Here is a 22,819-nt window from a genome sequence, read left to right as displayed (position 1 = left end):
ACTTTGCTAATACTTTCCTGTGACAATCAAACGTACAATACATTGTTGTTGGTCTGTTGCCACCACCTTTAATTAATACGCCTTGATACGTCTGAGCAACGCCGGCCGACGGGTACCTTTTATAGAATATATTTGAACATTGAACATTGAAATTCATCGAATGCTCATATTTTCAAAAATGAACGTTTTTGTTGAAAGATTGTTTTCGTTTTTGACTTATTTCACTTTTATTTTGTTATTTGCATACTTCGTTGCACGTCACATCATACTATACGTCAAGACGGTAAAAAGCGGAAATTGTGTTGTTGAGCTGCTCTTTATGAACACTTTGCACCGTTTTTCCTCATGGCCAGAATGCTCACCTCATTCTGCTTTAGCAAATCGTACAAGTCTGCGAAAAATCATTAAAAATTTTAGCTAACACAAAAATAACACAGGCGTTGCAAAAATTAACGGTGCTTTATAAGCGATAAATAAATTTACATTTGAGCGATTCAATGTTAAATGATCAAAGTAGTTTGGGCGAGGTAGTAGACATTTTTTTTAGTTTTTAGGACAAAGTATACTTTTTGGAAAAAAATTCGAGCAACAATTTGTTTGCCCCAATTATATTATGTTTCTCTTTTTTTTTAATTTTTTTTCTTGTTTTGTTCATAATATCTCAAAATATGATCAGAAATCCTTGAAGATTTAAGAGTTGGATTCCCACTTCCCTTTTGAGTTATATTCAAGTGCGTACAGTGAACCAGTGGATCACTCATAATTAAAGAGTAGGAAAATAAAAACATTTGGGTAATCAAAAATTAATGTAATTGGCCGAAATTTCTTTCCTTCTAGATCGCTCGCTACAAAACCTATGAACCAAATACTTGGTTGAATTTATAACCACCGTAATTGATTGCTGTTTAAGAAGTACAAGGAAGAATTTAAATGACAAGCAATTGCAGGCAAATCCTACCGTTTATATTTTGATCGCCCGAGTAATGCCAAAGCCACCACAAAAACGTCACAGGCATTGGCTAAGAACGGTCCAGTTATGCTACCTCACACTGATTGGTACAGCAAACTTTTTACCACTTCGCATTAACGCGGCAAGTTCGACGAGGTATTTAACTGCCGAGGCACACAGCATACACAGGAACACTAACACAACAAGCCACTACCCACCCACCCATAAAAATAGTACAAAAACCAGAGAGCAGCAAATCTTACCGTCAGCACAAAGCACACAACCACACTCAAACGAAAGCAATCACATTCCTGCAACATATTTAAACCCAAGCAACAGCAGTGGCAGCCATGAAAGTGTGGCAAGTGCAAATTCTGCCATGGGTCAGACACAAGGCCGCCCTAATATGGAACTTCATTTGTCTACGCTTACAAGTGTTACAAATGTTACAACTGGTGACGTGGTACACAGTACAACAACAACCGCAGAAACAAGCACACATGTTCCATATACCCTACAAGGAAAACTACCTACGCCCAGCATTGATGGTAACAACAAGTATAGCGTTGCTACGCAAAGTGGCACACTGGCTGAGGAGAAAATAAACTTTAGCCATAGCCCGACAAGAACTTCGGCCAACTGGCCTCAGAATAATTTGAAAGTTAATCAAGTGTTTGAAAGTCAACGTCGCATGACGCCGGCAGGAATTGAGCGCAATAGCCGGCGAATTGTTTTGCTTGGCCTCTTCGAACTTACCAACAGACAAGGTCGACGTCTGGACGGCTGGAGTGAGTTGAGTGCCGCACAAATGGCGGTTGAACATATCAATCGGAAGAAAATTTTGCCTGGCTATACACTGGAGCTGTTAACCAACGACACGCAAGTGAGTTAATTTATTATGAGTGATGTGAGAGCGTAAATATGAGTTCATATACTAATTTATAATTTATTCAAACACAAATTTTGACTCATGCGTAAAACGGAAAGGAAGTGGTGAAAATACTCGTGAAACACTGTCACCAAAAATTTTTAATTATGGACCTAAGGTATAAAGTTAAGTTTTTGTGGTAAAAGCACTGAAAGTTGCTTTCTTTAATATCTACGGTAATACCTCAGAATATTTTCCGAAGTTGTCCAGCGTAAAGGGATATATTTCGTTTCGCCTTAGTATAACACTACCTAGTAATCAAGTTTTCGAGCAAAAAAGCTCCGGGGGCTCATTTCTTATTAGGTAAAATTAAGCATCGCCATGGATCACTTTATAATTTTGAAAGCCCCTCCAGAATTACGTACAGTTTGTCAAGGAAGTGTTTTGCCATTAAAAAAGAAAGAAACCGGAATCTTAAATATTAGGCTTGGGAAATCCATCCTCCCTGCTGAATAGCTGTTATAGTATCGGCACCATAAATACCAGTCACAATTTCAGCGTCCTGTCTTGCATTTTTGTCTTAATCAAAGAAAAACTGTAAAATGTATCGAGTTTTCTCTTTGTTGACTTCCATTGTTAACACCCTGAAACTCACAAAAATGAATGGAACATACAAAAAATTGGAACAAACAAAAAATAACAAAAGAATTTTTTTTAGTCTGAAATGTCACATTGACAACGAGCATAAACTTATAATTGTTTGATCGATATATACTTTACGAGCCATTTACCGAGAAAATAATGTATTTCTTTTCAACCAAACTAACATTAAAAAAGCTGTCCTTGAAAGCGAAAAGTCGAAGACCATTTGAAGTAAATCACGAATAACCGGAGAAACGGAAGTGTTTCAGATATACAAATTTATGGTAGAGATTAGGTTTACTTTCAGGTGTTTTTTAAGTTTAGCGATTGAAAATCGAATCATGCCACGCCATCATTTTTTCATGTCTCCATATTAATGCCTCTCTGAATACGGAACAACTTTTTCCTACTTAATCACAAATTCGCTTACGTACACGTCTATGTATATACACATTAGGGCGGGTCGATTTAAAAAATCGCTCATTGCTCTGTGAAAATCGTATTCTAGGGATCAAAATAAGAAACTTTGCCGAAGAAACCATACCTCTAAAACGAATTCTGATGTCCCCCAATTTGGGTCGAACTTTTAGGTAGGGGCAAATTTTGAAAAATCCCACTTTGACCCTTTTAGAGTGCTCCAATCGAGTCCAAATGTATGACCGACCCCCACTAACTTTGGACGGCCGATCCACCCATGCCAGTGGCACACCCCCTGGAACTCTCCTGGGGGGTTCCCCATACAATCATTTTAAAATATCACCATTTTTGACCTTTACATGAAAAAATCAGCTAACTGGCTATGTTTTTTCTTTATTTTTATTTATTTATAATAATATCTATTTTTTCTCTTAAGATATTTAAGAGAACATATGTAGATGAAAAAATTAATTTAAGTGAGTTACAGAAAAGAAACTAAAAAGTTCGACCCAAATTGGGGGACATCAGAATTCGTTTTAGGGGTATGGTTCCTTCGGCAAAGTTTCTTATTTTGATCCCTAGAATATGATTTTCACAGAGCAATGGGCGATTTTTTTGCCTCCCCACAAATCGACCCGGCCTAATACACATACGTTTACTATGTGTGTAAGTAAAGTATATTTGAACACAAGTTCGCACATCTAACAACAATTTCGTTAGATCATTTACAACCAACTTTTAATGTGCTAACAAAATTAAAGCTTGATTATGAAAGCGCTTTAAAGATTGCGCAAGTAAATTAAGGAGCAATAGCGATAAGTGGGGGTAGTTAAGCACTGGCATACATACACATAAAGATACTGCATACAGTGGTGTGCAAATTTGTGTCACTTCTTATACGAAGAGAGGAACTTATATTTTTTAAGGCCATTTTCGTTTAACTGTTTTTAAATTAAAAAAATGTTTCTAAATCATATTTCTATAGCTAATAATTCCTAGAGATTTATCAAGTAGACAGATGCACAATTTTACATGACGTTCTGTCATTTAAGCTTTAAAATTTTTGAAACTTATTATTAAAATCTGTGGAGTGGTTCTGTGGAGAAATCGAAAGAACCACAGAGGCTTCTAGACAGCGTAAAATCCTTTAAAAAAGTCACCTCTGGATACCTCAAAAAACCTGAAACGAAATTGGTAGTGGATACACCCTTTCCCAGCAACGAATTTCCTAATGTACTCATCAACAATCGAAAGAATCAAGTTGATCAAAAACATGCTCCTGAGCAGATTTGTGATCGTAACCCTATGGGCCTTAAAGATCAGGAAAAGAGTAAGTGAGGAGCATTACAAGGCGGGGCGCTGTCCCCTCTCTTCTGGCTGCTCACAATAGACTTCTTTCTAAAGAGCCTAGATGAGGGAGGACAACACGTCGTAGCATATGCGGATGATGTTGCAATGGTAGTAGGAGGGAAATTACCCAATACACTTTGTGAAATCATGCAAGATTTACTAAACATGGTTGAAAACTGGTCAAAAGCAAATGGGCTAAGCGCCAACCCTAACAAAACTGAACTCATTTTGGTTACTAGGAAACACAGAAGTACAAATATCCTCCGACTCCAGGTGAAACGGTGTCATTTAGTGATGAGGCCCGCTACTTAGGTCTAATACTAGACAGAAAACTAAGATGGAAGTCAATTGTCGAAGATAGAGTAAAAAGAGCGACAATAGCACTATACTCTTGTGAACAGCTAATAGGACTAAGTTGGGGTCTTTCCCCATCTATCGTATGTATGGCTTTGCACAGCAATTGTAAGACCAATCCTAACATATGGTATACTAGTATAATGACTGGCTTTAAATAAGTTATATATTAAAAAAGCATGGTACATGTTCAAAGAATGGCCAGTCTTTGCATCTGCGGGGCCCTTAGGACTACACCTACAGAGGCACTAAATATTATGCTTAACCTATTACCAATAGAGCAATTCGGTAAGCAAACAGCTGCTAAAGAACCAGAAAGGACACTCTTCATGGTACAACCAATTTCTGTAACACCAAGGATATCAATTTAAATAAATCCTTCGTCACAGTATTTCCTTCCAAAGAGGAATGGGATAATAGGCTTGTTGTTAGGAAAAATGATACAAACATCTATACAGATGGCTCAAAAGTAGGCAACAGAGTAGGTGGAGGGGCTTACTCCGATAAACTCGGAATTAGCCAATCATTTCGCCTAACTGATCATTGTAGTGTATATCAGGAGGAAGTCACTTTTATCCACAAATGAAGTCTTCATATACTCGGACAGTCAAGCAGCAATAAAAGCGCTCGAATCTAAAACACACTCGTCAAAAACAGTCAACGCTTGATCTACAACTGGATAAGACACGGATACCTATGCCTATAGCCACTTGTAAGCTACTTATACTCGTATACTCGTATAGGGAAACCATCAATAAGGTAAATACAAGTTGGCAAAACCTCACAACATGCGGACTAAGCAAACAGACATGGCCGAATTGGAATAACGGTCGATCAAAAAGCTTGTTAAGATTTACAGGGAAGCTATAAGAAAAATGATAGGGGTATTAACTGTCATTGTGTAATAGGCAGCCACGCTAGAAGGTAGGCAGTCCCGTACTTCGATGTCTGTAGAAACTGTCTTAATACAGAAGAAGAGGAAACAGTCAGACATCTTTTACGTGAGTGTGAAAGCTTAGTTATAAGGAGGCTCCGCACTCTTGATACGGCATTTTTAACTGATGTAGCGGGCAAAGCGGACATATTAAAGCTACCGGATGGTTTGAAAAGGAACCAATAGGGAAAGAATAAGCCCCAGTGGTATCACAATGGACCTACGTAACAGCCACCCTACCTACCTACCTACATATTATGAAAAAGGTCGATCTTTAAGAACAACAAATCGCAAAATTGGTGGAAATAATCGTTCGAATGAGTCGACAATTCAAAGGTTGGTGAAAAATTTGAGAAACTGGTTCTGCCGAGGATAGAAAAAAAGTAGCAGACCAAAAACTGTACGTTCTGTTGAGAATATAGCTGCTGTAGCGCAAAGTGTTACTGAACAACCTTCAACATCGATATCTCGACATGCTCAACAATTAGGCATTCATGAATCGACTGTTCTGCGCATTTTACCTATAGAACCACCCATGGTGGATAATTGAATTAAGTTAATTTTTACATATAATTGTTGACACCCGTATTTTGAATAAAAATAGTGAAACCTGAAAGAATCTAAATGCTTACATGCTTTATTTTAAAGCAACATCTAAGCTCGTCTATTGAAAGACCCTTTATAAATGCAATATACTAGCAAAAGCCCCAAAGGGAAAATTGTTTGTGGATCGGTAGTTTTCTAGCTAAATGAGCAAAAGTGTTTAAGGTTTGGCAAGACCCATGTTTGTACTCCACAATACTATGTATGGTAGAACTTATTTTCAATGTATCGAAAACTTACGTGGACATTCAAGTTTCATAGTCATTTACCACTCTGTAGTTCTATGCAGATATATATTTTTAATTGTTACACAATACATTATCTGTATATTTTGTGTAATTTTTCAAAGGACTAAATTTTAAATAAATATTTTTAAATACTTACACACTTTTGATACTTTACTGATGATACTAATATGGATATTAAACGCGTTTACTTTTCGCCAGGACAAATAACAGGTGGCGCTAAAGTAATCCTCCTATCAGAAAATGCTATAAATTTTGCGATTGGCCCCTAATGTCAGTTCTGTTTTGACATTTGTGTAGTAAACACATGCGAAATACACGTTAATAAACAATGTTACGCTACACTGCTCCAGAACGCGGAATATTGCTGACTATTTATTTGACCAATAATCGGTCGGTGACTTTGGCACAACGTGAATTTCGTCGCAGATTTCCTCGCCGTCCAACGCCTACTGGTGAAACACTGCGACGTTAAGCCGCTGGCCTCGAAGAGACTGGCACAACACGAGATGCTGCCAGGCGTGGCAGACCCCGGAGTAGCCGTTCTGCAGAGAATATTGCTGCTGTAGCCGAGGATGTCACGGAAGCGCCTTCGACATCGACCAGACGACGTGCCACGCAAATGGGTATCAGTCGACGGTCTTTACAGCGAATTTTGGTACACGATTTGAAGATGTTTCCGTACAAAGCCCAAACGGTGCATCAGCTGTTAGCTGCTGACCGCCAATCGCGTCTAACGCTCAAGTCATCCTTAATCACCACCAAGAGGAAGATGATTTTTCATCAAAAATAATCATGAGTGATGAGGCCCATTTCCATCTTAGCGGGTACGTAAATAAGCAAAATTTACGCTTCTGGGGCACCGCGTGTAACCCACGAAGAGCCATTACACCCGCTCAAAGTCACTGCATGGTGTGCTGTTTTCGCTGGAGGAGTCATCGGACCTTTTTTCTTCGAAGACGTCGCGGGCCAAACGGTTACTGTGAATGGTGCGAGATACAGAGCAATGATCAACGAGTTCTTTTTGCCGCAACTTGATGAATTGGGATGGAAAACATGTGGTTCCCACAGGACGTTGCAACGGCACACACTGCACGTGCCACAACCGATATGCTGAAGGATGCATTTCCCGGGCGCCTGATTTGACCGCTCCAGACTTCTTTTTGTGGGGTTTTTCGAAGTCGCGGGTTTATGTCAACGAGCTTCAGGCTCTTGCAGCTCTTAAAGACAATATCCGTCAAGAATGTGAGGACCTATCGCCGGAAGTTTTTGACAAAGCGATGGAAAATGCCATAAAAAGGGCTCAAATGGCAATCAACTGTGGCGGCGGCCATTTACATGACATCATATTCTCGACTCGAAGTAAAAAAAATTAAAAGACCAAATAAAAATAATCCACAAGAAGAATCAAAGTTTTTCATTTTTTTTTTAAATTACAGCCAAAAAACATCGCAAGGTTACTTTTCGCCAGAACAAATATAATGAATTATTAGGGTAGATTGGCATATCATCACGGATATATGTAACTGGATAAAAAAATATTGAGTTTTCTGGCACGGTATTATATTTTACATTTATGTTATTTTATTTCCTTTCATTTTCAATTTATTTATGTTTATATTTCGAAAAACGAATTAACATTACTACCCTACAACAGAGTAGAAGGCGGGTGAATCCAGCTGGAAAGTCGTGAACAACTAGCCCTCCTTGCCTTAAGCCAGAAGCTGGAAAAACGTGCTTGCTTTAAATCTGTAGAGGTGTGTTTGCCATATTCCAATAGGAAGATTCTACCTCCATCTCCAAAGCGTCTGCCAGTGCTATGGGAGTCAGCTTGCCTTCGACTTCAATCGAAAAATCTCTACTAGAGGCACACTGAGCATATTGGCAGTAGTACACGAGATATTACTTGAGCACTATGAGCGAAAAGTTGTGAGGTATTGCACAGTAGTGTACATGTATACTTAAGCGGAGGTAAAACTTAGTTGAGTACTTAGCGCAATTTGTGCGTGCACAATTAGGTATTAATGACCGAATCTTTATGTTTGTATGCTTGCGTATATGAATATGTGAAGGATATGGTTTTACGAACTCAGAAGAAGAAACACGAGATCTAAGAAAATTAGAATTATTTATAATGTAGTTAGTTTCATGATATTAATGAAAGGAAAGTAGGAGAAAAAAGGAGGTACTGGAACACAAACTTCTGACTACCTTTTCGACCATGCAGGAACAGTGTGCACGATATTGTCTTTCAAGACTACGATGGTTTTTGCCTTGATTACATGTATTGATAACCTCAAACACTCCGCAATAAATACACCGAAAACGCCGCCTTGGAAGCTAATCTACGCTTCGAAACAGAGCCATGCCATTGAATACTTCAGTTGGTTTTGGGAACAATTAAAGCGCTCTGCCCAGGAAACCAAAAATCTGAAACCATGGTAAAAATCCTTTTGGGAGCCCAACTTCATGGAGCGGTACTCTGTGGTAGAACGCTAAAGTCGGCATCGATAAACCGGTTGTTTCGATGGGATGGGACCAGAAGAAAAAAAGTATGTCAGATAAATAGATTTAAGCGTTCATGTGAAGTGACGGTGAATATCGAGGTGATTACCTTCACATGCCGAACATATGTTAAGTATATTGAGGTCGGGTCTGGTATAATTTTTACCTTTCTCATTCCCTTATTATATATGTATATATAATTAGCGCTTACACCTTTTTGGGTGTTTGGCCGAGCTGCTCCTCCTATTTATGGATGAGGGACTACGGTTTTAAGCCGACTCCGAACGGCAGATATTTTTTTTATGAGGAGCTTTTTCATAGCAGAAATACACTCAGAGGTTTGTCATTGCCTGCCGAAGAGCGACCGCTATTAGAAAAAACGTTTTCTTCATTTTGGTGTTTCACCGAGCTTTGAACCAGCGAACTCTCGGAATTCCTAATGGTAGTCACGCCCCAACCCATTCGGCTACGGCGGCTGCCTCATTACAAATCAGATATTAATTCTCTTTTATCACACACAGATTTGTTGTGACAGCTACTTATAACTTTTCTGTATTTTCTAATAATATTACCATACGTAATACAATCAAATTTTCGTTTACCAAGTGTCAAATTCTGAATCTAGCTCACCAAAGTACTATTCGCACCACTACAAATAAAAATAGGTATAATGACAAATTTTGTCAAACCCATGGATAGCAATGGTTTTCTAAAGTTTGTGATGCTAAAATAAAGAATGAATTTCATGAATTTCAGCAGATCAGGCAGTTACTCATAGCTAATTTATTCGGGGAAAAGTTGAGTCCGGTAGAGAAATCTGCTTAGCTAAGTTTTAAAAACGTCAGAGAAAGTTTTTTTATTCAACCAAAATACATGTAACTATAAATATTAAGCTCAGCCAATCTATCTACATATTTCCTTTGAGCTTCCACGAAGGCATGCAGAATACTTAGAGAATCACGGCAGCGAGGAAGATATTAACATTTTTTCGTATAGTCATGCTGTGATCAAGGCACTAACGACAACATGGAGCAGATCCAAACTGATCAACTCCTGTAAAGAGAAGATCAAATTTCTTGGGTGTGCAGGTAACATTTTTCTGATCTGGGTCCCAGTACATAAGAACATAGAGGGAAATTATTTTGTTGATTAGTCTGCCTTGAATGGATCGGCTAAATTGGTCTCAGAGGTATCCTACCTAGACATCGACATCTCCTTCACTGTTGTTAGAGTGGAATTGCACAACTTAATTCTCAGAAAAGCTCATGACGGATGGAGCTCCGTTTCTTCGTGTGCTATTTTGAAAACCCAGTACAATAGACGGAGGACGCAGTAAGTTGTGGCTACAAAAATTAGTTAATTTAAAGTAGGTTATTCTAAGCGATAAGTGGGAACGAAAATTTGATATTTTTGGCAACCCTAAACGCCGAAAGTCATATACAAAACCTATCCAAAACGGCACACTGTGGGGCTTTTTCAAATTATACTCCAAAATGGTTATAGGATCCAATTTTGCTTATTTAGTTTTGCCATTAGAACTAAAATAAAAAAAACAACCAACGTTGGATTTGAATATATTAATTTTTTGTTTTTGAAGTTTTTCTGAATTTAAGGGTGTGTTTTTAAATAATCATAAAACAAAATGAAATTTAATCCTATGAATAATCCTAGAATCTATTCCTAAATTATTTCATTCGTTTAAAGAAAGTATTAGTAGAAAACGGCCACGTTTATATGGTAGACCCCATGTGGGCAAGTACTTAAATGGCAAGGATAAAAGGAAGAAAAACAGAAAAGGAAGAGAAGATAAAGGGGGACAATGACTACTTGCAAAATAGTGAGTCAGAAGTCTTATCTAACTTTTTTCAGCCACTGCAGTATGCTCTTTCAGAAGCACTATTCACATTCAAAGACTGGAATGATTCTTGCTCGGTCTCAAAAGAATAAACATTTTGTTGGTAAAATAACCACAAATTACCAGAGGGACGAAAAAAGTATTAAACACCGTTAAATAATATTTTCCATACTACACTTTTGTATTTGGTCTTTGATTTTGCTAAAAACATCCCTATTTGTAAGTTATAGGCCTGTACACTAAAACAGGTAATGCAGAATATCACGACATTCATTCTTTTTTATTATAAAAAACTGAATAAAACGATGAGATGGCTGTTAAATTAGTTACCATAATGCATTCCTATAGAAAAAACCAGACCTAATATATTAGGGCGATGAAGCAATGAAAGTTCTATAATTTTCTAATTCAATGGTGGTAGATGGCATGAGCTCCAAGGAATCATAAATATAGTCAGATATATTTACACGCATATACATATGTGGGTATACATACAATTACTCGTATATTATGTGCACGAGGATATGCTTTATTCACAAAACGCTCGATTCGAACTTGAATACGTAAATAGTTATAAAATATTCAAGTTAACGCAACGTAATATTCTGCTTAGTACCGCATACGCAGCTATTTAGGAAAGATTTGGCCTCATAATACTTGGCGTGCAGAAAATACCTGTGGAAGTGTAGGTATGTGCGTATGTGTGTAAGTTAATAGTCACCTAAGGTTACGTATACGCCCTGTATTACATAAATAAATTCCCCTACAAATTCATATGCTGCCTTTCTTGCGTGAACTTAGTTTTCGCATACAATTTTTAGTTGCCTTACTAAGGAATACATTCACTCACTTTTGCATACACGCACGTTTGTTGCACGCATGTAAATATGTATTATAACAACTCTAACACATTGTAATTTAGTATTTTAGCATTTTCTTATGTCTACCATTAAATTTTCTGTCTGAATGCTCATTTGTCTGGCGCAGTGTGATCCGGGCGTTGGAGTTGATCGATTTTTTCATGCCATCTACACGCAACCCGACACACGGATGATTATGCTGCTGGGCTCCGCTTGCTCTGAGGTGACGGAGAGTTTGGCCAAGGTGGTGCCGCATTGGAGTATTGTGCAGGTAAATTCTAATGGGCGAAATTAGTGTGAATTTGAATAAAATTTATCATTAAATTATTCATTAATATAGATTTTCTTGCACTTGAGTGAGATTTGTCTGAAAACTTATTTGCGAAATGAAACTTAAGTGTAATAAATCTCATTAAATTAGTCCGAAATTGAGAAAGTTTTGTTGAGTGTCATTAATCAAAAGTAAGCTAAAACTCAGATAAATTATACACAAAATAATTGCTTCAAATTTCTTATTAATTTAAAATAAAGTTTTTCATTCAATATTTTCATTTAAGCGCAGAGAAATTAACACTTCTAGTTTTATTCGGTTCGTATATCCTCATACTTACGATTACGATAGTTTTTTCATACCTTGGGGCTCAGCTGATTCGTGCTAACGTAATACATAATTGCGGCCTCCACACACTCATACAAACATATAAAATACTCGCATAAGGGAGAACGAAATTAAACACAAGCTCAACTCATATAAATATGTTTTTGATCCCAAAACAACTTCAAGTGCTAATATGTAAATCTAATTATATAGAAGAAGGAGTGCAGGAGAGTTATTAACATCAAAGAGCGTTGTTAAAATTTTTGTCAAAGCTGCTATACTCACCAATCATTAAATACAAACTTAACCGTTTGCTTATGGAGATACAAGGGTCGTTTGAAAAGTACGAACAAAGTCAGAAAGATGGCTACTACTAGCGCATGTCGAGTTTATGTTTAGTTAGTAGGTGGAAGAACACACAATAAGTTTTAGCCCGATCGATGTACATATATCTTTGTATTTGATACTCGTTTGAATCGAGGAAATGAAGTTATTTTCCTTTTCCATCACGACAACGCACCAGCTCACGCGTTAGCAGTTGTGGTCGCAAAATTAATGGTAATAGGGTTCCAACTAGTTTTACATACCTATTGTCCAAAATTGGCTGCCTCGGATTCCTCGGACTACTACTTGTTTCCCAATTTGAAGAAATGGCTGAGGGGAAAAATATTTTATTCAAACAACAAGGTGATTACTGTTTTTCAGACTTGGACAAATCCTATTATTCGGACCAGAACAAACTAGAACAGCGCTGGACGAAGTCACTAAAAGGAGACTATGTCGAAAACCCCAAAATTATTTACCCCAAACAATAAAGTAGTTTTTATTTTTGCACCAACTTTTCAAACGACACTCGTACGCTCCTCGAAATCCAACTAAAGGCTTTTGCATTTATGCTCTTAATATTTGGTTTAATGGTAATAGAGCTGGTTTTTGCTCTCAAAGTTTTGCGTTTTAATTACTTATTCATGGTTTGCTCAAAAAATTTAAGTACCGTTAGATCTTTCTTCGCAATGTTTGCAATTTTCACTTGGAAGTTCATTTCGTTGCGAAATTCAATCAAAGGCAATAATTTCAAATGAAAATGTTGTGTTTATAATCCATTGTATTTACGGCTGGTTTTAAAGTTTTGATCTTATTTAGGTCTTCTCGAGTCCATGCTCACAGGACCACTGGCATAACAAACAGACAAATTGTCATTATATTAAGTCACTCGCTGGTATGGAAAACGATGTAACGGCATCGAAAATTGTAAGTGATTTAAACTTACTAATGTACAAACCTCGTGTGCTAATATATTACTGTGCCGGTGGTAATCGGCTAGTTTGGAAAAAATTAGGTCAGGAAAAAAGTTCAGGTACTAGATTAGCCCTCACGATTCTCGGTCTTAAATTCGATCGAAAACACGAAGCCAACCTTTATCGTTGATTATACGTTGGAAGACGTAAGTTTCAAACGGTACAAGAGCTACATAATGCCGATATGAAAGAATGGGCTCGAACTCCCTTTTCGAAATTTCAAAATGCCATTTTTTTGTTTTTTGTCGGGACAGCTATCAAGTACAGTACTCAGACATCATTAAGTCCATTGTACCATATAGCGCTCTGGTTCCCTTTTCAATTCTCTTTGAATCTACCCGACCTCCAATGAAATCTGAGTAGATCTTGCGGTGCCAAGGAGCCAAAGTGGTCGCTTCTTAACACATCAGTGCCGAAGAGAAAATGGTTTTGTTTCCCTAGCAAACCGAAGTTTTGAAGTTTTTTCGTAGGTTGGACTCACTACTACTTTCATATTAAACAAATTTCTCATGCGTTTTCCGAATAATTTTTTTTTTGCAGTAGCAGTGCCTTTTCTCGCATTTAGCATTTAAGAATTGATATTTTTTTTGGAAAAATAGTATTACAAGCTTTTTATTGGTCTGACTTCTGATAAATATTACAGAATATAAAAAATTATTTATTTTAGAGTTTCTATTCAAACGTTTTTAAGGAGAAACAAGACTCTTTAACGAAATTTCGCGGACTGTATTTGTATGAAAAAATCAAAACTTTAAGTTTTTTTCCTTTTCATCCCTTAATTTTTGAGTATCGCTTATGAACTGTTTTTCAGGCTAGTTTTTGTAAACACGAAAAATAGGCTTCGATTTGCTTCTCCTTCTTTATGCTATTTTAGCATCACGACGTCAACGGAATTATTAAATAAGCAGAAGTTCAACGACGTTTGTTTACAGCGACAAGTCTGTTGCCTTCTAACCGCCCAGAAAGGTATTTTAGTTCATAAAGCTGATACTTTTTGGGTGCTAGCATTTATGTCCTTTTAGATGCTCATGCAATTTCATTTAAGAAATTCTTTCGTTGTGTGCTTAGCTGCTTCTCTTTCAAGAGATCACGTTATAAATTAAGTCGGCGCTTGCAGCAGAGATACTGATAACTTTCAAAAATACTCTCATTGATCAATTACTGCTCTTGCGCTTTGAACGACAAAATTTTGTCAATTGTTTTGATATTCCGGCATCATGCCAATGTATGAAACCATAAGGAGAGACACCAGATATATTGACTACATATAAGTATATATTTTTTGTTGTAATTAATTTTCATTATTTTTTATAAAAATATATTTCATTCTATAAAAAAACTAAAAATCCAAGTTTCAAACTTTGTGCAAAATTGTTAAACATTCATCCAGTTTCCATCAAAATTTCACACTTTTTTCAGAACTTTTAGAAGTTGTTTGGTTATGCATTTTTATTGCCTATTTAGCTCTAGTTTACTAAAGTGCAGGCTTAAAGGGACTTAAAAGTCTCACTGATTTTTGATAATATCTTTCCCTCACTTTGTTACGCATTTTCTACATATAAAAAACAGGGCGTATATTATCCAAGGAAAAAAATTATCATAAGTCAACGGGAATTTTCAGAAACTTCAAGTTTGCTTTATTATACTAATATTTAATGAGCTATATAAAATACATAGCTGCGTACCACACGTTTTTTAGAAATAGTAATTAATTGTAATGGAAAGTTTGTGGAATTTTCATAATTTTTGTTTAAAATATGAAATTTGGGTATGTGTGAATTTTGTTAGAACTATCTCTTATAAAAAAATATAAAAACATTAAAAAAAAGCAAAATAATCGAAACTGGTCAAAATTTTGGGGTGGTATCCTTTTTGTTGTAGAGCGAAGTCTGGCTTTAGCTAAACCTGGACATTCGCATAAAAGGCTTTCTTTTATCCCCTCTGCCTGACAGCTTCTGCAGATGCGATTGAAGTGAAAGTTAAGTCTGACTGCATGGTTCCCCACCTTCCAGCGACCTGTAAGGGTTGCAGTGATACGTGAAATATTTGGGCGAGAGCATCCTAGCAGGTAGTTCGTCCTCTGGATGTTGAAGCAATGGATGTTTTTTTTGTGTTGAATGGGATAGCAACTTCTACCGCCTCTGTTGAGTTTAGTGTGGAACCTATTCTTGCTAACTCATCTACTATCTCATTGTCTCACATTGTAATCACGCTTGCACTTCCGAGCTTTCCAGATGTCCACCTGCATTTGCTGTTAGGAAATCGCTCTATGGAGTATTGTCCTTCGACAAAATCCTTGGATCAAAGTTTTCCAAATTTCAGCTTTCTTCAACTGGAGTATCTTTTCATTAGATGCTGAGCTTTCTTCTTTCTTTTCGCTTCCAAATCTTTCACTTCTAATTAATCTACACACTTTCCAAGTGCTCATTGACCCAAAAATATATTCATTAAGGCACATTTTTGATGGAAACCTACTAGAAAATTTACTCAACAAAATGATGTCGAAGCAATGCAAACTTTACACAAACACGTGGACGCGCAATCTGCCCAAAGGCGTTAAAAAACGAATTATTTTTTACAAGACTTTACATTTGTGCGTAGCGATAGAAACTCAGCGTTTATATAGCAAATAATTTCGTGCCAAAGTCACGTAGTTTCAGCTCGGTTGAAAATATTTTCTTGGGTATATTTTATTTGAAAATTGATTTTAATTTATATGACTTGCATTTCCACTAACCTTCCTCCACTTCAATGATTCTTTCCAATTCAATTGTTTACAAAAAGTAATCCTTAATTAATTAAACTTTCAATAAAATTGCTGAAAAACAATTTGCTATTGGCCTTTTGAAATCCACATTTTTATACTGTAGCTATTATACAACACAACTATGTACATATGAACATACCTTAACAGAAATTACAAGTGACTGCTTATTTAATATATTTAAGCGTAAGTATATGTCTTTCCATTGGTTTTTATTCTTAAAGGTTTCATTTGGCTCCACTTCACCAGCGCTCAGTGACCGCAAAGAGTTCCCCAACTTTTACCGCACCGTTGCGCCAGACTCATCACATAATCCCGCGCGTATAGCCTTCATTCGTTTCTTTGGCTGGGATACGGTGACCACATTTTCCCAAAATGAAGAGGTCCATTCGCTTGCTGTCAATGATTTAGTGACTGAACTGGAGACGGCAAATATCTCTTGTGCGGCAACCATCACTTTTGCAGCGACGGATTTCAAGGAGCAATTGCTTCTGCTGAGAGTAGGTATATTTGTATATTGCTCGCCCTCAGCTGGGCATAAATGTGTATGTATTAATAAGATGTACACACACATTGATATAATGGGTATATTAACTATGGGCTAAAATGAGACGAATTAAGTTTGTTCACACATAACACCCATAAATTTATTATTTTTTTGACTCAAACATAGATGTGTATGTGAAAATATACAAGAATACAGATGTGGTAATGTATGTGTGATAAAAAGTTATGTCACATGCAGCCCAATCGCGGATTCCACATGAACAAGTAATTCTAATTACATATAAGTAAAAATTTAAAAAAAAAGTATTCAATTTGTTTTTGTACAGCACCGTGATTTCTAGAAATTTATTTTTCATATTCTTACCTAAAACGGCGAAAAACAATTTTTTTTTATAAATATCAGGTCAGTAGCATCAGAAATAATTTTATTGTAAGGCTATCATGATATCTAAAAATATCATACTACGCTTTTCTTCAAAAAAAAAAAAGATGGTGACACTTAAAAATCCGTATGAATTTGTTTCCGCGAACTCTTCCATTGAACTTACAAAGTTTGCCAAAATCATCGAAAGTCGGAAAATGAGTAGATTCAGATAAGTTCAAATTCAAAGAAATAGACTTAAAGACGATTTTTCAAAGTCAAGTAAATATTTCCAAAAAAAATCAGATTTTTGGTAAAAAGTCTATGAAATTTTCTTGATGTTTGGCCGAGCTGCTCTAAATAAATACAGAGACCTACTGCTCCCCCCAATGGAAGACTGGTATTTTATGTGCTTGGTGGACTGCTTTCCCGGGTCTTATCCAAATTATTCCTATGCAAACTAACTTGTTTTCGGTGGCCACTGGTTTCTAAAATAGCTTAAAAATAAGCTGTATGGATGTGAATTATACTCGTATAACTTTAACTTTAGTAACTTTGCGGCTGTCGTGCCTGAATGGGTTGGTGCGTGACTACCATTCGGTTCGAATCTCTGTGTATGAAACAGCAAAATTATAGAAAAAGTCGCCCCTCGGCAGGCAATGGCAAACCTCCGAGCGTATTTCTGCCATGAAAAAGTTAATCGTAAAAATCATTACCATTCGAAGTTAGCGTAAAACTGGAGGTCCCTCCATTTGTGGAACAACATCAAGACGCGCACCTCAAACAGGAGGAAGAGCTCAGCCAAACACCTAACAGAAGTGTGCGCGCCAATTATTTATTTTATTTATTTAACTCTGCGAGATTACGTGATTTGGTCAACCAAAGCAAAATTGGGAGAGTAACTTTAACTGATAGTTCATAGTATATATATGACAGTACAATTACGCCTGCTCATTTCACACGAATTTTTACGCTTTTTCAATGAGTCGTTATTCAGACGGTAACGAAGTTACATAGGCAGTGGCTGCACTGATTTTTTCGCACATGACCAGCACATACTTACATAGTTTTAGTGGAGCTCTGTTGTAAGCAACTCGCTGTCATATACCTTTTTACGTCAACAAATTAGCTAATACCTTCAAATTCACTGATAGCCGATTAACGGTTTTTATATTTGCCTCACCTTTGCATTCTGTACATCGGGCCAAAGAGTTGGTAGAAAAAGAGAAAATTTGCTGCATTCTTCAGTATTAGTACAAGCGAGTTAAAAAATCGGAGCAATTAACAAAATATGTGTAATTTATGGGCCCAATACAGTATAGGGCCCCCTGACAGTTGTTAAAGGGGAACTCTACAAATTATTTCTCAGGAAAGCGCAGAAAAGATGGAGCTCCATTTCTTCATGTGCTATTTCGAAAACCCTTTGGCCCCAGTACAATATACGAAGGACTCAGAAAGTACTTTGTGCTCCTCGCCATTCAATTTCCAAACTCGTAGCTGTGTTTACCGGTCACGGAACGATCGGCACACACGCGTAAAAGCTAGGGTTACCATTTAACCCCCATCGCAGAAGTTGTGGGGATCTTTCGGAGATGGAGACTGTTGAGCACTTTCTCTGTAAATGTCCGGGTTTGGCGGATTAAGGTCACTGGGCGCTACTTTCTTCAACAGCCTGGGGCAGTGCGCCAACCTAAATCCCATCAATCTTCTCCATTATATCAACAGCTCTGGCTGGCTGTAGATATCTACCCGTTGGAGGTCTCCTAATGTATCAAAACGGCGCTTTAGTGCTACTTGAGGAGTGCCAGACTGGCACTTCAACCAGTTTACCTACCTAATACAGTATCAAAAGCAATAACAAACCGATAGTTTCAAACTATTTCGGTCAGTTCAAATTATTGACATCGAAGGTTCAACACGCTTTTGTAGGAGAATTGTGGAAAAATATTATAAAGTCAGGGAAATCGTGTAAAATTAATATAAATTCATCGTAGAGTCGCAGTGGCATGAATTAGTGCTTTCAGAACCATTTGCACAAGCATTACATTAAAAGTGATATATGGAAGTAAGCTGGTATTCTTTAATTCAATTAAGATTTACATTTACATTTAATATTTCCTCCAAAACAAACAAAAGTTTTCGAATCAAACAGTATACATTTGATCTAAATCTGTCTAAGTCCTTTCTGTGTTACAATTTATTTGTCGAAACAAAAGGACAAATTGATCACCACTTTTTACTTGATCTACATATTTATAATTTCATCAACCTAATTTTCAATCAACCTATTTTCACAATTACTTGTACGCTTTCCATATCCTCTACCAATCATCGCAATCGCCACCTGACGGTCTCCGCTGTCATCTGACCAATTGTCTACCACCAACCTGCCTGCAGGAAACGGATACGCGCATTATTATAGGCAGCTTCTCCCAGGATTTAGCGCCACAAGTACTTTGTGAAGCATTTCGTCTACGCATGTTTGGTGCCAATTATGCTTGGATATTGCACGAGAGTATGGGCGCGCCATGGTGGAACGTCATAGCGGCCACAGGAACCACCTGTACCGCCAGAGAGCTGCAAGAAGCTGTAGAGAATTTGATTATCATCGCCAGTCACAATAGGATTGTCGGAAATAATACCAGCTACAGTGGATTGGTAAGTCGATTACAGTCACAAAAGCAACATCAACAATTCACTGTGCTGCCATAATATTTTCTAATACAAGACATGCAAAAGCAGGGAATTCTCTATGGCTTTAGACTCGCAATAAAAAACAGCTTCAGTGCAGTGGGTGTTAAGTAGAAATAAAAACGATTGTCGCCGAAAAGGACATTTGTAGCTTTATAGCACCGAAGGAGGGTTGGCATGGTATTGCATGAATTTGTTTGTTTTCATTTGGTTATTTATTTTATTTACATAGTTGCGAATACGTAAGCGTGCAAGTATACATATATTTACAAACACATCAGCACGTTCCTGATGTTATAGGCCGTTTGTGTTGATTTGCTCATTACATGTTTGTTTGATTGTTTATTTTGTGGCTGATTGGTCAACGATTATGATTTATTTGATTAAACAAGTTGGTGGTAGCAGATGGATTTTTACTGAATGGGAAATGGAATTAGAATTGTATTTATTTAGCAGTGGAATTAATTTGGTAATAAGAAATAGGTTTCGTCAAGGAATTTATGCAATTTATAAAAGATGCGCTTCAGTTTTTAGAAATGTGGTTTTGATTTAGTTTACAAAGAATAAAAGAATTGTTATAAAGCGTATTTAACTCTATGCTTTCTTTTCACGGCTCTCAAGACCTTCAAATTCGAAAGGAAAGGATGAAGGCGGCGTACAGGCTCAAGTTAAAGGGAGTCTGGGGAAACGAAGAAAATACTGGCTTCTGTCAGAGTTATGCCACCAGTTGTCGGACTGGTGCACACTGTTCTCGATGCCAGCGGGCAATCGGGTGCCTTATCTTAACTTCGTTTGGAAGTACGATGGTTTTGATCCGAGACACTTATCCCATTAACGGGATTTCGTTTCGACGGATCCGAAATCAGTGATGGTACTTAGACGAAGACACTAACTACTCCTACGCTACAGAAAAGATGACTACGGTACTCTTAACGGAAGTCTATGTCATCTTGAAAGTAGCTTAATTGCGGCTAATTACGAAAACTACTGTGGCAGTAATATTAGAATTTGTAGTGACAGCCAAGCTGCACGAAGAACCCTTGCTAACACGCGCTGCTCTTCGAAATTAGTCGGTAAAGGTAAGACAAAACTGAACAGTGTTACAAAACACAACAAAGTTTGTCTTATATGGATGCATGGACATTGCCATATTGCAGGGGACGAGTTGGCTGACAAACTGACTAATCAAGGCTCTGTAAGCACACCACTGGACCTTAATCCCTTTATAGCTGGTAATTCTGCATTAATTCAACTATAGATTGACAATTTGATTAGGAGCTGTCAAACATGATTAAAGGAACCTTTTATTTATTGCCACTGTTCAAAAATCATAAAACAACATACTGACGAGTTTTTTTTTCTAATTTTTTTTCAAAAAATTTTCTGCTAATCATTATACAATTTCTCCCAAAATCTATGCGAATTGTAATATTCAGCTGTATGAGAATGTGTCCTCATGTGATATTCCCTCCTTTGCTGAATATTTATAGATGAAGGCATATTGACTATTTTCTATTTTCACCTAAAAACTGGCTTAAACTTCAGATTCGAAAGTATTTGTTTGAACTCTTTGTTTATTCCTACGCCCCTTCATTTTGATGGGCGGGTATGAACATTTTGACAACGCAAAAAAGCGATCGTTAGAAAGGCAGCTTAGCCCTAAATTTGAATGTTACACAGATACATTCGTACGAATAAGTATATACTCGTATGTATAAGTAACCGTTTAAATATTCATTAAAATCGGGTTTAAGTCCATTCCTATTACTACATTTATTATTCTCTTATAGTTGATTTCACAAAACCTTTAGAAAATAACCGAAGTTTTAGCTCATACTCCTTTTTGCTACAGCCATTTATAAGGGATCACTTTAACAGCCTAATTCTATAGTATATTGCGAACAAAAGATCAGACGAACAAATTGTCTCCAGACGATTTCGTATACCATTGGAGTTATCTACATTGTTCCCCAACGCACACGTAGTAGCAAAATGTGAGACGAAAGTATTTATCAAATGCGTAATTACTATACGTAATTAATTTAAGGATTAAAAAGAAACAGTATTTTTTCAAAGTTTTTATCTATTTAAGCTAACTTTTTAGCGCTCGTCTGCATTGTTTGCATAATCAATCTACTTATTTCTTTATTAGTGTTTTTATACCTATGGAAGTTATTGTTGATAGTGTAGATGTTGGTGGCGATGGTGTAGCTCATGATGTTATTGGTGGTGTATGCCATTTCAAACATAACACAACAAAAGCAAAATTGTTTTCGTTTAAATTTGTTTGTTTTTCATTGTTTTGCCTACTATTCAAAATATGGAATATTATTTTCCTATGGTACATCCACGTAAAGATGAATTGTTTACGTCTACTTTTGTGTTCAATTCAGAATCTGACACTAAACGAGCGTATCCAAGCACTTTATTTAAAATTGTTTAATGTTTTACCAATATGGTTTTGATGTAATTTGATCTATGATTTTTTTAATGAGTATGGCCTTTTAATTTAATATTGATAGACTGGTTACAAAACCGTATTGGAATGTAATTCAGTGGGTTTGTACCTCCCCATCGTGGACCCAATTAATTTTAGAAATTTCTTCTTTTCGAAAACTTCCTCTTCTTTTAAACAGAACAATGAAATGTTTTTGTCTGAGTTGCGCCAACGATCTGGCGGCCTACCGAATGCACGCCACGTCAACAAAAAGCGAAAGTTGAATGCTGTTGAACTCCAGAGAACTCTTTCATCACTCAACAATGCATTAAACACCAACAACATACCCACCCTAAATGGCATTGCTATATCGAATTATGCGCCACAAACCTATGACGCCGTTTGGGCAATTGCCTTGGCATTACGAGCCGCCGAAGACCGTTGGCAGAAGTTGGGCATGCAATCAAAACTCAATCAATTCGATTATATGCGCGCGGATATGGCACGAGAATTTCTCCAACAGATGGCTAAATTGAAATTCTTGGGCGTGTCGGTAAGTATGCGTGCGATAAAGAATATGC

At 37.0% G+C, this 22,819-nt stretch overlaps 1 protein-coding gene across 1 annotated transcript in view; it reads left to right on the top strand.

Moving 5' to 3' along the window:
- Window positions 1–910: 910 nt before the first annotated feature.
- Window positions 911–22,819, top strand: part of LOC128863332 (uncharacterized) — a 35,691-nt gene continuing 13,782 nt past the window's right edge. Inside the window, exons 1-5 of the mRNA XM_054102451.1 lie at window positions 911–1,832; window positions 11,710–11,853; window positions 16,467–16,742; window positions 19,508–19,768; window positions 22,438–22,791. Of these exons, the coding sequence (XP_053958426.1) occupies window positions 984–1,832; window positions 11,710–11,853; window positions 16,467–16,742; window positions 19,508–19,768; window positions 22,438–22,791 (1,884 nt within the window). The 5' untranslated portion in view covers window positions 911–983. The remainder of the gene's footprint in view (window positions 1,833–11,709; window positions 11,854–16,466; window positions 16,743–19,507; window positions 19,769–22,437; window positions 22,792–22,819) is intronic.

The sequence above is a fragment of the Anastrepha ludens genome, chromosome 5 (genome assembly GCF_028408465.1).
Source record: "Anastrepha ludens isolate Willacy chromosome 5, idAnaLude1.1, whole genome shotgun sequence".
Taxonomy (NCBI): Eukaryota; Metazoa; Arthropoda; class Insecta; order Diptera; family Tephritidae; genus Anastrepha; species Anastrepha ludens.
The sequence above is the reverse complement of the archived record's forward strand: the minus strand, read 5'-3'. Positions and strand labels throughout refer to the sequence as shown.